This window comes from Galeopterus variegatus, unplaced genomic scaffold, assembly GCF_000696425.1.
Source record: "Galeopterus variegatus unplaced genomic scaffold, G_variegatus-3.0.2 Scaffold4765, whole genome shotgun sequence".
NCBI classification, from domain to species: domain Eukaryota; kingdom Metazoa; phylum Chordata; class Mammalia; order Dermoptera; family Cynocephalidae; genus Galeopterus; species Galeopterus variegatus.
The window spans coordinates 18,925-33,896 of record NW_007730876.1 but is presented as its reverse complement, the minus strand read 5'-3'; the positions used below and the strand labels follow the sequence as shown (position 1 = coordinate 33,896).

Below are 14,972 nucleotides of genomic sequence, written 5' to 3'. Positions count from 1 at the left end.
TGTGCGTGTGTGTGTGTGTGTGTGTGTGTGTGTGTGTGTGAGGTGGAGAGGGGGGGACCCCCCAGCGGGGGCTGTGCGTGCGTGTGTGTGTGTGAGGTGGAGAGAGGGGGGCCGCCCGGCGGGGGGGTGTGCCTCCGTGTGTGTGTGTGTGTGTGTGTGTGTGTGTGTGTGTGTGTGTGTGTGTGTGAGAGGGGGGGGGGGGGGGGGTGTGTGTGTGTGAGTAGCACCCATGATTGTGTGCAGCCAGAGGCTGGGTCTGGAACATGACCTTGCTCCACTCCCCAAGGTGTTCCTCCTGGCGGGAAGGAAGAGAAAGAAGAGTAAAACTTCCAATTACCTCATCTCTGTGGACCCAACAGACTTGTCTCGAGGAGGGGACAGCTACATCGGGAAACTGCGGTACCAGCACTTGCCCGGGAAGCAGGCAGGAGTGGGAGGGAGGGGCAGGGGTAGGCTTTCTGTAGAGGGCATCTCCCGTCCCTGAAAGGAGATCTAAGCCAGTGTTGGATCCTCTCTGTTCATCAGATCCAATCATAGGCCCAGATCTGTGCCCAGCCAGACTTGAAAATGGGCCTTACACACCCTACCCTAAACTGCTCCCAGGCAGGTGGGTACAGGCCCACCAAAAGTAATGGATCAAACCCCAGGATGTCACTGATGATGCAGGCCACCATGGAAGAGCTGCCTAGGCCCCATGGTCACTGCCAAGAGCAAGGCTGAAAGTGAGTTCCTGGGGGAAGAGTAACAGCAGTCGGGGTGAGGGGGTGGTATGGTAGAAGGCTCTGAGCTAGGCCTTAAGGGAGAGATAGGGTTTGCTGCAAAACAGAGTACCAGGTTTGGGGAGCATAAATAAAGATTAGAGGCAAAGATCGAAAGCTGGAGATGGGGCCAGACCAGGATTCAGGCAGGACAGGACAGGAGAGATCATGACATCCACTCTCTACGGGCCGCTAAGTTCCCTCTACAGTCTTACGAGATGCCATTCTGCTTGCTCTCCTTCCATGAGGGGAGCACCCCTGTTCACCCACGAAAACCATCTGTTGAATCCTGATTTACCTCCCTGAAATTCCTTCACTGAATTGAGATGCCCTTTGACTCAACTCAGAACAAGTTCAGGCCTTCTGCCCATGAAGCTCCTTCAAAGATGTGGATCCATTGAGCCATGTGTCTGCTCCTAGCCCAGCCTAGAATGCTTTGCATGCTTTTCTCAGAAAAGACTGTTAGCTAGCTGTTCCCTGTGCTGGGGCAGAGGGTGCCTGACCCTATATGGATTGTGCCTTTCCTTCAGGTCCAACCTGATGGGCACTAAGTTTACTGTTTATGACAATGGAATCAACCCTCAGAAGGCCTCATCTTCTACTTTGGAAAGTGGAACCTTGCGTCAGGAGCTAGCAGCTGTGTGCTATGTGAGTCCTGGGTTCTTGGGTTGCTGGTCTCCAAATTAGACATGAGACCCAGGACTTGCTGCCTGATATGGTGACCATCTCGTCTATCTTGGTGGGTAGACAAGGCTGTGTGGAGAGGGGTTGTCCTGTGCAGACTGAAGCCTGCCTGAGATGGAGGCCCTGGCCTCACCTACGGTCTTCAGGGCTTAGACCACAGCTGGACATCCGGTTGAGGGGCTCTGGGAACCAGGCCTGGCTCTATGCAGCCTAGCCCAGAACTCTCTTGGACAGGAGGCAGGAGGCCTAGGTTTTTGTCTGTGCATCCCCCACTTCATTCCTGGTATGCCAGGTCCTGTGTGGATTACAGGGCCTTTTGTATAATCATCTCACTGAATGCTCAACCTAAAGGGTAGATCCTCTTTTCTTTATAGATGAGGAAACTGAAGCTCAGAGGTTGGGTCTCTTAGTGACATCACACAGCTCATAAATGACCAAACTGGAATATAAATACAGGGGATTTCTCTACCGCTGTGAACCTCAGTTTCTTCATTTTTAAATAGATCCTCTTTTCTTTATAGATGAGGAAACTGAAGCTCAGAGGTTGGGTCTCTTAGTGACAGCACACAGCTCATAAATGTCCAAACTGGAATATAAATACAGGGGATTTCTCTACCGCTGTGAACCTCAGTTTCTTCATTTTTAAAATGAGGGATGGATGCCTCATCAACCTGGGCATGGGTTATTGGAAGGCAATTGGGAGTCCGCGGCTATTTTCTGTGAGTCCATGGTGCCACCTGCTGGTCAATTTTGGTGAGGCAACCTGACTTACTGAGCCCCAACCATGTTATAGGTACTGTTTGAAGCACTAATGATCTGGTAGGGAACAGACACAACTTATACCCTTATAGGACTTACACCCCTAATGCGGGAGACAAGCTGGAAAACATATATATAGGTGAGATAAATATGTTCCTGATAAATGCTAAGAAGAAAAAATAGGGGAGGGGGATGTAAAATGTCAAGGGGTATATGAGATTTTTAGGAAGGATGGCAGGGAGGCCCTCACTGAGGTCTATTCAAGTAGAGATGGTGAAAACTAGCCCTTCATCTTTATTTCCTTGCACCCAGTCTCTCCAGAAGGTAAGTAGATTCCTCCAGTGGCCACTGTCAAGTTTTCTCTCTCTGTTTCCCAGGAGACAAATGTCTTAGGCTTCAAGGGACCTCGGAAGATGAGCGTGATTGTCCCTGGCATGAACATGGTTCATGAGAGAGTCTCTATCCGCCCCCGTAACGTGAGTCTCTGCCCCACCCTACCCCCTTCCCTGTCATCCTAGCCTCTGCATGAGCTTAGTCTAAGGGTAGAGCTCCAGCCAGTGTGTATATGTGTAGGGGATACATTGTGAGAAGCCCTGGAGGTCTAGGGAAATCTAAGAACCCCCATTCCTGGGACAGATCCCTTTTTGGGGTGGTCATGGTGCCAAGTCTTGGGCCTGACTCAGGTGAGGCTGCCCTCCCAGGAGCATGAGACACTGCTAGCACGCTGGCAGAATAAGAACACAGAGAGTATCATCGAGCTGCAAAACAAGACACCTGTCTGGAATGATGACACACAGTCCTACGTACTAAACTTCCATGGGCGCGTCACACAGGCCTCTGTGAAGAACTTCCAGATCATCCATGGCAATGACCGTGAGTGTTTCTGCCCCTACTCATTACTGTCCACATGACACCTGGGGCTTTTAGCTGAGGGTTCAACTCACCTAGCCCTGCCCATACAGGCCAGAGTTTAAGAATGTGGGCGGTGCAGCTTAGATTAGATGTAAAGAACCTTCTGAAAATAATGTCTGGGAGGCCTTGGAAGAACCTTCTTTGGAGCCCTGGTCTGTGTACTCAGCAGAGTCTCAGGCATGGGAACACCCTTTAAATGGACTTTTTCTCTTCTTTGTCTCCTGGTGTTTGTATGTATCTTTCTCTTTTGCCATCTGCCACCTCTCTCCTGCCTATTGTTCCAATTGGCCTGTTTTACCTCTTTTTGGATTCTCCTGGCATCCGCTTCTTGCTTTTTCTTCCCTCTTGTGGTTTGAGTGTCTGTCTGTCCTTCCCTATCTCCACCATCCCTGCTTTGTCCTTGTCTCTCCGTGCTTATGCCTGGCCCCAGCGGACTACATTGTGATGCAGTTTGGCCGGGTAGCAGAGGATGTGTTCACCATGGATTACAACTACCCACTGTGTGCACTGCAGGCCTTTGCCATTGCCCTGTCCAGTTTCGACAGCAAGCTGGCCTGTGAATAGAGGCCTCCTGTGCCCTTTGGGGTTGCCCAGCCTGGAGTGGAGCTTGCCTGCCTGCCTGCGGAGACAGCCCTGCCTACCCTCTGTACATAGGCCTTCTGCCAGATGAAGCTTTGGCCCTCAGGGGGCTCCCTGGCCCAGCCAGGCAGGAACTGACTTCTCTGCCTGTGCTGCTGAGGCAGGGAGGGGAATAAGGGTGGAGTGGGTGGGTGTGAAGGGACAAGAGTAATTCTTTCTGTGCCCCAAGATCAATGCACACCCCACTCTAGGGTTGGTATTGTGCTACAGCTGTGTTTGCCAAGCTGAGCAACCTCTTCATCTGGGAAGGCCACAGAGGCATAGAGACAGAGGAAGCACAGTGCAGGGCTGCTGTGGCCCAGCCATCCACTCATAGCCCAGGAGTCAGATGACAACAGGTGCCCCAACAGGCAGGGGCACAGTGAGTGAGTACATACATATGTGAACATGTGTGTAGGGGACATCAACTTTATGTAGCAAAGGGCTTTGTGGCCGAGCTGGCTGGCCCTTACAAATACAGAAAGCCCTCCAACTTCAGAAGGACCCAGCCAGGCCTGAGAGAAGTAGGGAGTAGAGGGGACAGGGGAGAGGCAAGACCTTGCCAGGATTGCAGGGGCGTGGCTATCTGTGGCTATGGGAATCAGCTGATGGCCTAGGGTTCTAGCTCATTTCTCTAGGTTTGCTCTGTGTTCACATAGGCAGTGGGAATCTGGCTCTCAAAGCCAAATGTCTTAGTGGACAGGACCTGCAGGACACAGTCTCAGCATGCAAGAGGTGCATGAACAGGCTCCCTGGATCAGAGCTGTACTGGGAGCACTGTCAACTGCCCCAGGAGCTCACTGCTGAGCAGTCCCAGCACAAACCCCAGGAAACGTAGATGGGTCCCGGGTCACCAGCCCCAGACTGCACACAGCTAGGCATGCCTGAGGCTCTTGCTGGCAACACACTATTCTCAAGCCATGGCATGCTCCAGGAAGACTCTCTTCTCTCTTGGGAAAGACCCAATTCCGAGTGCTCTTGAATGTGTTTCACCTCCCACTACTGTAAGCCAAGTCGTGGTTGGTGAGGGCTTCTGTTTGTGGTTCTTGGGAGGGAATGGGACAAGGTGAGGAGAGAAGGGAATATTTTAGAACCACAGGAGATCAGAGGTGGTAGAACCCTTAGGGGATCAGCTAGTACAACCTCATCCCTTTAGGTGAGTCACACGCAGAAAATGGGACTCACCCTGGGTCACCTAGTTGCTTAATGGCAGAATTCAGAACCTCAAGTTCCTTTGATTTCTTTCTTCCCACTGTCCTCCAAGAAATTGGTATCTCCAGCTCTCTGGCCTCCTGGGGCCTATTCTACCTGCCCTCCCCTCTTCCCTTGATTCTAGAGACTTAAAATTGATGCATAAGGTTGAAAGCATTTCAGTAGGAAATTGGGCAGTTCTCTGCTGAAATTTGTCTGGCCTTTTGCAAGTCAGTCTGATCAGGATTGGCCTTTGCTTGGCCCCTCCTTGTGGGCTGCTCAGCCATAAGCAGGCCTTAGCAAGGCTGCTGCACATTTTTCTGTGTAGCTGTGATACAGCGAGCATGAATGTTCTGGGGCTGGTCCTGATCCCTTCCCCCACTGTTACTTCTCCTTGGATGGCACCATCCACCCTGCAGGCCTGAGAACTCTAAGCTTTTCCCACTTGTCATTTACCTTGGCAAAGACGTCTTGTCCAGATGGACATCAGAAATGAGCAGGGAGCAAGCTGGGGTTGTACCTTGCTTTAGTGTAAATATGGTTGCAAAGGCTAAGTAGAAATTGATTTTTTTAAAGAAATAAAAGTCATACTTTAAACACACTAGTGAGGCCCTATAGGTGAAGAAGTTGTTTTGACTTAAGTGGAAGAAGTATGCTCTCATTTCTTTGTAATCTAGGTTTTCCTATGTTGAATGCTTAAAGCACGGCACACCTGTTCTAGCAGGATCTGCTCATACATCTCTGAGAGGCCCCTCCGATGGAAGACTGTTGGCCTCTGCTTTCTTTTTTAGCATACAGAAGAGGGAGTTGACTGGATATTTGGTAGGGTCAAGAAACGTGGGCTGAGCTTTCTAGCCTGGGTGTGGAGAAGGGTAGCCTCAGCAACAAAACTCTCTGAGTGGTAAGCAAAAGCAGATAAGTCACCTTGCTTGAGACCCAGCCGTACAAGGTCTGCTCTTAAGACTCCACTCCAGGTGATACTGGTTTTCCCTGGCCACCAGCCCTGCGTCCATTGGCCCAAGTACTCACCAAGCTGCCAGGGCCCCTGGAGACCACCTGGGTTCAGCCTCTCCCATAGTGAGAGTTCTTGCCCATCACACCTTCTACCCAGATAGTCCTTGATTGGTCAGGGAATGAGTGATGGAATCAGCACTCTCCTAAGAGTGTTGGGCAGCTGGGACCTTAGACAGCTCCTCTGTAACTCCTCCTGGGGCCACACCCCAAAACTTTACACCCTTTGCCCCCAAATAGTTCTTTTGCAGAGTGATGAAGTTCACTTCCACAGATCTTCTCCAAGTCTAGCTTTTCTTTCCTTCTGGCTCCAAGGTGCTCTGTGTCTGTCTGTCTGTGTCTGCATATCTCTGTGTGTATTTGGGGGAAAGGGCAATTAGCAATCAACTGAGGGTTCTTATGATCATATTGCTAAGGATGAGTAGGAAAGGAGTACGGATGTAGTTCTGATCACCTATGGATTGTCCATTTCATGCTCTTTGAACAGAAAGTATACCTGAGAAAGAAATGACCAGCTCTTTCTCCCAAGGTTCTGAGTGGGAGGTCACCATCCAAGAAAGTTGTTAGTTTTTCGAAATCAGTGTATCACATGCATGCTTTTGGATGAATTTGAACATATTCTAGTGAATGTGCCTTAAAACTCGCAACATTAGTTCAGAGGAAGCAAGTAAGGTCCAGACCCATGGCAAGGACAGGTGTCGGAAGCCAGAGAGTGTTATAATGACAGGCTAGAAGAGAACTTTTGGTGCCTACATCCTTCAGTGACAGGGTAACAAGCATGTAGAAGCGGAAGTTTTTTTCTTTCAGAAAATAGCAAGACATTTACCTCTAAGTAAAATTACCATTTACTTAGATATAATTCTGAATTTAATAAGCAGTGGGGGGATTTCAAAGGAAAAGGGCCATGTTTTGCTTACAATGGGAGTCTGCAGTGAGGGAGATGCTGGGATGCCACGTTCATGACTTTGTTACGCAAGCACAAATTCCATCTGTAGGTGGACTTCCTGGTTTTCCCTTACTGCAGTAAAACTGGCCTTCCCCTCCTTATAATTCCTTGCCCTCGCTGTGACATCCATTTGTGACCTCAGGATGCCAGGTGGCCCTCACAGCACACTTTTCCAGAGAGCTGAATGAGTTTTTCTTGTGGTGCCCAGCACTGTGACTGGGACTTTACACTGCCCTGAGCCCTGGCTTGTAGGCCTGTAGCAGCCACCAGGCCAAAAGATGGGCTCTTGTTTGAGTTTATGGCCACCTGTACTTATGTACCTCCAGTTTGCAATTTTTTGTCATCTCAGGATGGGGGGTGGGGGTGGGCAGAATAGAAAAGTACTGAGACAGGTTTGGTTTTCATTTTTCCAACCAAGTGGAGAGGCAAGTTGGTCTTACAGAAAGCACTACTGCACTTAGTGGCAACACGATTTTGAGCAAACCATGAATCTCTCTAGATCCGTTTTCTTAACTACAAAATGATGATGTTGGACTATCAAAGCTTGCCATAGGATGCAGGGGGATTGAAAGTTAATCCTTGCTTTCATCACTACTTTTTCTAGCTCATCACTGTGCCTTTTTTCTTTCCTAAGAAAGACACCACACCCCTCTCCTCTGTTCTCTCCTGTTCCTCCCTCCCCCATCAAGGTCCAGGCAGAGCTGGAGATGAGGCTGAGATCCAGAGTTTCTAGAGGGCAACTCATAATGGCTTAGGAAGGGAAGCCTGATTCTGGCCTCTTTAATCCTGTATTTAGTGACAAAGGGAATTTGGTCAGGATGATTGACATTGCTCTTGCTGGGAACACACATTTAGCCAGTTTTCATAATGCCTAGAATGTGTATGTCTGTTTGCACAAGACTGTCTTTTCATATTTTGGAGTGGTCAGACATTTTATTTTTGTTCAAAATTATCTGGAGTTTTAGACAAACTTCCAAAACTGTGCTTTTATTAAGTGACTTTTTGAATAAACTTTGGTATTCTGGAGCAAATGTATTTATTTATTGGTATGTGCAATGACAAACTTGGTATTTTCCCATGTTGACATTATGTATGTTGTAGAATTTAGTGTTTGTCTAAGTACAGACATATATCAACAAATTAAACTTGAATTGTTTCAAAGTTCTTTGTACTTTTTTTTTTTCATAAAAAGAAAAACATGTCTCTCTCTCTCTACACCATTTCGTCATTCTTTCCTAGGAACCTCAGGTGGTTAGGTGGGTGGTACTAACAAAGGGATCATAGCTTGCTGACATGTGGGTCAGCACTGTCCTCCCTCTGGCCATACATTTCATGTTTAAAGATCATCAGAACCACACCCAGAGGCTGGGAAGGGCTTAAAAAACTGGTCTGCTCTGCCTCATTCAGGGTCTGCTGTGCCACTTGGAGGAATGGGCTGGTGGCTTCTAAGCATCCTCTGTGGGCCTGGCCCTTACGAACAGAACAGTCCTTTAGACCTCAAAAAGGCAGAAAAGCCCAGCGGGCAGACATAACATGAAGACCCAGCCACTGGATTCCTCTGGCTTTGCTCAGAGCCTAACCCATTTAAACAGGACTTGGACAAGCTAGGGAATCTCAGCCTGTGGCGGATTTGAAGCCAAGAGGAAGGGAGGCTGCAGTTGTGGCTGGAAGCAGACATGAAATCTGAAGTTCTGATACTGAGGGAGGAGGTCACAGCTAAAATCACCTAGAGTCTGCAGAATGGCGCTGGGCCATTCCTGGCAGTCAGGGTAGCCTTAGAGGGTGTCAAGTGCGACAGCCCAGCAGCACAGGACTTGATGACAGAGTGATGATGTTGTTGATGATGTCACCAAGCACCTACCACATGCTTCATCCTGGGAAAAAGATATTATAAACAGTATTTCACTTAATCCTAACAGCCCTGTAAGGTGCGTATTATTCCCAGTTCATAAATGAGGAAACTGGTAATCTGAGAAGTTAAGGAATGATCTAAGAAAGAGGAGAAATTTGTCTTTGTCCTTTGTATAAGAAAATGGGAAGGAAAAGAAAAGAGGGGAAAGGTAAGTAGATTTTAGAAAGGTTAGTGGTCAAGGTAAAGTCATAGATGTATCATTCATGTTTTTTTTTTTCTCAGTACTGCTGAATAGCTGAAGTACTAAATTTCTCTTTGGAATACAAATTGGATTGAAGGAGAATTTTAAGAGTGTGGTAATAAGTAGGATTTGCTTGTCTATTGCCTCCAACCTAGTTTCCTGCCTGAAACATGGTCTATCTCCTGTGGCCTCCGCCTCTATAGGAAATAGCATATGCAGGATATTCTAAAAAAGAAAGAGGTTTTTGTTTAGTCATCAGGTTGAAGAAAAATTTTAAATGGCTATAGACATGGTGAAGATAACTCCAGGATAGTCCTGGTTTATGCTGTTACCTTGGCATAATTATTCCAAAAGTGTCCTTTTTCCAAAGTGTCTCAGTTTAGACTATAAGTTATTAGATCACCTAAGCCATAGGTGGTACAGAAACTGGTTCTCAAAAGCCATCACTTCTAGATGTCAAATATACCTCTACTCCTTAGCACACTTCACTGGGCCCAGCTTCTGGAGCTCCCACAACACTAGTCACGGAGCAAATGAGATGCTTTCCTTGTGCTCCTGTGGTGACCAGGAAAGGGGATCTCCTGTCTGGACCACCCACTGATTTAACAAGCATGGTCACAGATGATGCAAGCCAACTACCTGCCCCTAGTGGCATGACTTATGTACTCTGTCATGTTGCCCAAAGGTAACTACAGACCTAGTGCTGGGGGACTGATCAAGTTTGTAGCCCTCTAGTCCAGAGAAATTAAGACCATGGAGAAAGAGGCAGCAGCCATGACAACAAAAATACTGTCCCATGATTTTGGTCATCCTGGGTTATATATACACACATAATTGTCACTCCTGAAGGATAAAATAATTCTGCAAAATCCGATTGTCTTAAATCCTAAATGACTGAAAGGTACATCAAAATTCCTGATATATAAATACATAAATATATTCCTGACATATAGACCCAACCAAGTGCAAGCACGAGCCAGGAGGAGGGCTTACTACTTCTGGTAGGAACTATTCCCATAAGCCTATTTTTTTTTTCCAAAGACTAACATTCAAAATAAAGAGATGGTTATGTAACACTTTACAGACCAGCCTCATCAAAATACTTGAATATCCACACACTTTCATACCCCACTGCTTTTCCAACACCACTCACTCTGCCAAGAATGTTCTTTCTCTTCCTTGCCCACCTGGAGAGGTTCTTAGCTTACCTCAAGGCCCATCTCCTCTGTGAAGTTTCTTGGAAATACTTTGGCAAAAATGATTTCTCTTTCCTTTGTGCTCCTGTACTTTTGGGTCTATATCTCAACTACAGCACAAACCATTGTACAATAAAACAGTTACCACTTAATGAGTGGTTATCATGTATGAGCTAGAACCAATGCTGTTTTACGTGCATTGATTATTTCATTTAATCTCTACAACAGTGTAACAAGACCTGGACTTTTACTTCCCTTACTTTATAAGTGCGGAAGCCAAGACTCAGACCAGTTAAGGAGCTGACCCAAGATTTGGCAGCTAGAATAAACAGGGATAGATCATGACCCACATTTCCCTGCCTGCAGAATTCATGATCTTGAGCCCTCTTACAGTTCATAGTTCATTTTTATTTGTCAGGCTCCCATGTTAAATTGAGTTTTCTGAGATGAGCCTTTTCTATTCCCAGTTTCTAGCACTGAGCAATTGTCTGCTAAATGAATGAATGAATGAACGAGCAAGCTAGAAGGAAACAGAAGTTCTTATCACTAATAAAGGAATCAAATCCTAAGGCAAAAAAAGGAATTTGAACTAGGGACCCAGGGTTCTCTTTGTAAAGGAAATAACATGGAAAACAATTTATCAAAACAGTTAAGAGCACCTACATTACTTTTTAACTTTAGTGTTACATTGCATTTAGATTGTCTTCAATACATTTTAAGCTGCATTCTTTACAATGTGAGTCAAATATTCTACACAGAGATAGATACAATATACATTGTATAGACTCAATCTTCAGTGACTTTTCTCTGTAGTTCAAATAACTAACAAATGCCTAGTGGTAGTTGGCAGATTATCTTAATATGATCCCATACCTTCTGACAGCAGTCTATATGCTTACATGTATGATTTAAACTATTTTCCTGGCAACTTATTTGTGCCAGACACAATGGAACTCTAAAAGCCATATCTACCTTCATATAATTTCTAAAATTTTGAGTCGTCCACATTTCATGACTGGAATGTCCTAAGGAACATGTCCTCTTTAAACTCTCAGGTCTTACATGTAAAGCTGAATTCACTCATCCTTCATGCTAGACAGAATTCACGGATGCCATATTGTCTCAAGAAGACACATGACAACAACTTTGGAGAACAGGCATTTAGCTTGTTCAAAATCTTCCCAATCCTAGTCTACTTCCTACTTTTCCACAGTTCTCTCAAAAGACCCAATATCTGAATGTTCATATCATCTCTTCCCCTGGGCACTGCTATATTGGTTCTTGGCAACAGACACAATTGCAACTTCCCTGTTTTGCTGGCACTTTGAATATTAGCTTAGTCCTCATTTCTGTTTCAATTCATGTGGTTATAAGAACAAATTTCCCAGAGGACACAACATTCAGAAACAGTTTCTAGGCAAGGACTGTCCATAGTGCATGAGTTCTCTCTCCTATTGCGGGTTCCCTGGCCTGAGCTCCTCATGGCAGGACCACCACCCTTGGGCAGGCCTTCCTGCAGCCTCAAACCTTGGTTCTGCAGGGCAGGGACTAAAGTCTCTATCTAAAGCTTCCTCTGGCCACTGAAGACCAGGGGTGCAAAGGTACTTCTGGGTTTGGCAGTTTTGTTGAGCAGAACAGGGATAAAAAGAAAGCTAGAGATCCAAGCAATATCAGAGCAAAACAGTCCCCAAACAGGCCTCGGCTCATTCTCAGGCCAGTGAGAGTCTCCTGCTACTCTGGAGAAAAGAGGATGTCTGAGACAGCATCAGTGCTCCTAGAAAGAGCTTCACTGTGAAGAAGAGGCTTCAGCTCAGACAGCAGTCTTTACCTTGCTCTGGGCCCATCACGCCTACAAACAAAATGTTCTCTTCTCCCCAGGAGAACATTGACCTGCTCAAGGCCCAAATAACAAGGCATCTTGGAGTCTGAAATCTTCACACTTGCAACCTTAAGTCCTCATCACCTGTGAGTTGATGTCCATCCACAGGTAAACCAACTGTTACTCCTAATAGGAAGAGCTGAAGTTTACCCTTGAGAGTTCCCATCTGTAATTACAATAGACCAAACACAATTACTCAATGGATCAACTTCTCTGATGTGGGAAAGGCAAGAAGAGTGACGCTGTCTTGTGTTCACACTAATGTCTATGTTTTATAAGGTGACAGGTGTGTGAGCACAAGGAAGGATACATGATATCCATGGTAGAGGCCTGAGAGCTATGACATTTGAATACAGAGAAGGTAGTACAGGACACAGGGCCACGGATGAAATCTGAGAGGGAAAAGAAAGGTCACCTTGGGACTCGAGGAATGAATACTTCAACGAACTGGCTGCTTTCACTCTAAACCCTGTGGGTTACGCTTCCTCAACATGCCACTTGTATATGCCTTATCAGCACTGATGCCCAACCCTTCATCTCTAAAATCCTGGGGCCACTCCTCTTTGGTGGTTTCTTCTTGCTCGCTGTAGCTATCTGCACAGAATCCAGCATTCTCTGCCAAGACAGCAGGATCCTCTTCTTCATGAAAACAACAGGAACATGTTTCTGGCTTTGGGTCACACAAGGTAACGGGATTATCTTCCTGGGCTATGGGGTCAGTGGGCAGACTTTTCCAGCCCAAATGATCTGATTCCTCATCTTCTATCACTCCCATTCTTTCAGCTATTTCTTCAGCAGAGGGTTCTTTGGAGTCAGGGTAATCCACCAGGATTGTTTCTTGCCTATGCTTGATACAGTCTGAATGGTCATAAATTGGATAAGTCTCTTCAGGGTAACCTAGAGAGAAAATTAGCACAAAGTCTTACAAAGAATGTGTCTTCAAAAAAAATAAAGTGTCAGGCTCAAAGAGGATTCTCAGGCAGCAGCCACCCTATCCCAGCAAATCCATTCAAGAAATCTCTAAGATGATTCTAATAGTCCTAAAGTTTCGCTTGAGCAAATTCATAGCAATATGGCTCACTGTCCCAGTGCTCTTTGAAATACAAACCAATTCAGATGAAAATCCCTTCTTAAGTGTAGGGTGCTTAGGGCAGAGTTAAGTCTCACATCACGTGCTTCTGGGTACTAATGGAGATTAAACAAACATGAGCCTTCAGTCTAAAAAAAAATGTACCAAATACCAGCTGGAGAGGGCATAGCTCAAGGCTAATGTTTATAATTTCTATTTGCAACCATCTCCAAATCTTCCTGGAGGCGAGGTGGGTAGGAAAGGAAGCTAAACCCTTTGAAAAATACACCATGAAGCTTTCTACTTATCAAAACAACTGAAATGGCTTGCAAGTGTTAGGAATAGAGTGTACTTTAGCAAGACATGCCCAAGATCCCAAAGGACAAGCATTGCATTTTCAAAAGACAGAATTCCTATTGTTGGCTTCTTTGTCTTCCCAAAATGGAACAAAAGGAAATAACAAATTAGTAAACAAAATGAGTAACACTGGTACTGAATCCCAGCTATAATGATGAGAAAAAGGAAAATGTTGCCAAATTAAGGAATGAAATAAAATAAATCTGTGTCAGCCAAACTGAGCCTGAGCAGCAGATGGGCCGTGCTGGAGCTCACATGCCAGGGCTGGCAGCAGCGGCTGTGCTCACTGCACAATGTGAAAAGCTGCAGAATTCAAAATCCATTTGCACATTATGATAATTGGAAAATTCAACCCCAACGTAAACCACTTTTTGCCTACAGACTGTGAAAAACAGCAGTCTTTTTTGGTACAGTGTAGTGGGTGCGGAGACATTTTTACAATGTTTACTGCTTTTCCTGATTATAAAAGTCACACAGACTCATTGTAGAAAATTTGAAAAAATACAGACAAGCTTAAAAAACAAAACACGAATCACCCAGAATCCCACCCCTAATAATTTGCTGGCCTTTTTTACCATATATAAACATATATTTTTCTTTTTCCTATTTTTAATAAAGAAGGATATTATATATAAAATTTGAACCCTGATTTTTTTCATTCAACATTACATCATAAGCATTTCTCCATGTCATTAGGCATTTGAAAGTTGGCTACAAAATATCCCATCATATAGCTACATAATTGACAATGATTTACCATTCCTCTTCTGTAAGACATTTAGATTCTTTCTAGTTTTTCCCCTATTATGAGTAACATAGCAGTTGAGATCTCTGAATATAAATCCATGTCCACTTTCCTAATTCGTTAAGACAGATTTCTGTAAATATGAAAAGTAGACCAAAGGGAATGGACATTTTAAAAGCCTTTTGTATAGTCTGCCAAATTTCTTTACAGAGGAGTGGTATAAATTTTCAGTCCTACCAGTGATGTAAAAACTGTCTATCTTATAACACCCTCATGCCAATACAGTCTTTATTTCCAGGCTTAACTTACTGTGGACAGAATTCTAGATAAAATGGAGCTTAGCTACCTACCCAAGTCTCTCACAGCCTCCTTGGTCAAGAACAGGGGCTAGGGAAGCCTGCTTGCTAGTCAGCTCCCAGCTACTGAATGCTAAAGAGAAGTCCATTTGCTGCCATATCCCTGCCTTCTTCCCACATCAAGAACAATCTTATCTTTGAATTTACATAACTATCTGTGCTGGTTTAAGAGAAAAGACCACACTGACTCAGGCTCCTGCCCACGCCAGTGGCAAGGTCAGTCCAGGGGTCCTGGGCTCTGGTCCACCCCCAGCATCAGGCTGGCCTCCACAGCCCCAGACTTCATGTCTGCCCCTATATCAGGCCCCAAGCCAGTCCCACAGCCCAAGTCATCAGACCCAGCCTCCAGATCAGCTCTTATATCCCCACAATCCAGCAGACCTAGGGGCAGGGCCAAC

The 14,972-nt window shown here is 45.6% G+C and overlaps 2 protein-coding genes across 3 annotated transcripts in view; one reads left to right on the top strand and one right to left on the bottom strand.

Annotated features, from left to right (window-relative positions):
* Nucleotides 1–8,043, top strand: part of TUB (tubby bipartite transcription factor) — a 91,638-nt gene extending 83,595 nt beyond the window's left edge. For both annotated transcript variants that reach the window (XM_008588301.1, XM_008588302.1), the window contains exons 8-12: nucleotides 287–399; nucleotides 1,289–1,406; nucleotides 2,579–2,677; nucleotides 2,903–3,074; nucleotides 3,544–8,043. In XM_008588301.1, the coding sequence (XP_008586523.1) occupies nucleotides 287–399; nucleotides 1,289–1,406; nucleotides 2,579–2,677; nucleotides 2,903–3,074; nucleotides 3,544–3,677 (636 nt within the window). In that variant the 3' untranslated portion in view covers nucleotides 3,678–8,043. The remainder of the gene's footprint in view (nucleotides 1–286; nucleotides 400–1,288; nucleotides 1,407–2,578; nucleotides 2,678–2,902; nucleotides 3,075–3,543) is intronic.
* Nucleotides 8,044–10,559: 2,516 nt separating this feature from the next.
* On the bottom strand, nucleotides 10,560–12,944 carry LOC103603727 (protein RIC-3-like; the record flags this gene model as incomplete). The annotated part of the gene is made up of 1 exon (XM_008588304.1): nucleotides 10,560–12,944. A coding segment is annotated over one exon (440 nt), but the record flags the coding sequence as incomplete, so codon positions are not given.
* Between the last annotated feature and the right edge of the window lie 2,028 nt (nucleotides 12,945–14,972).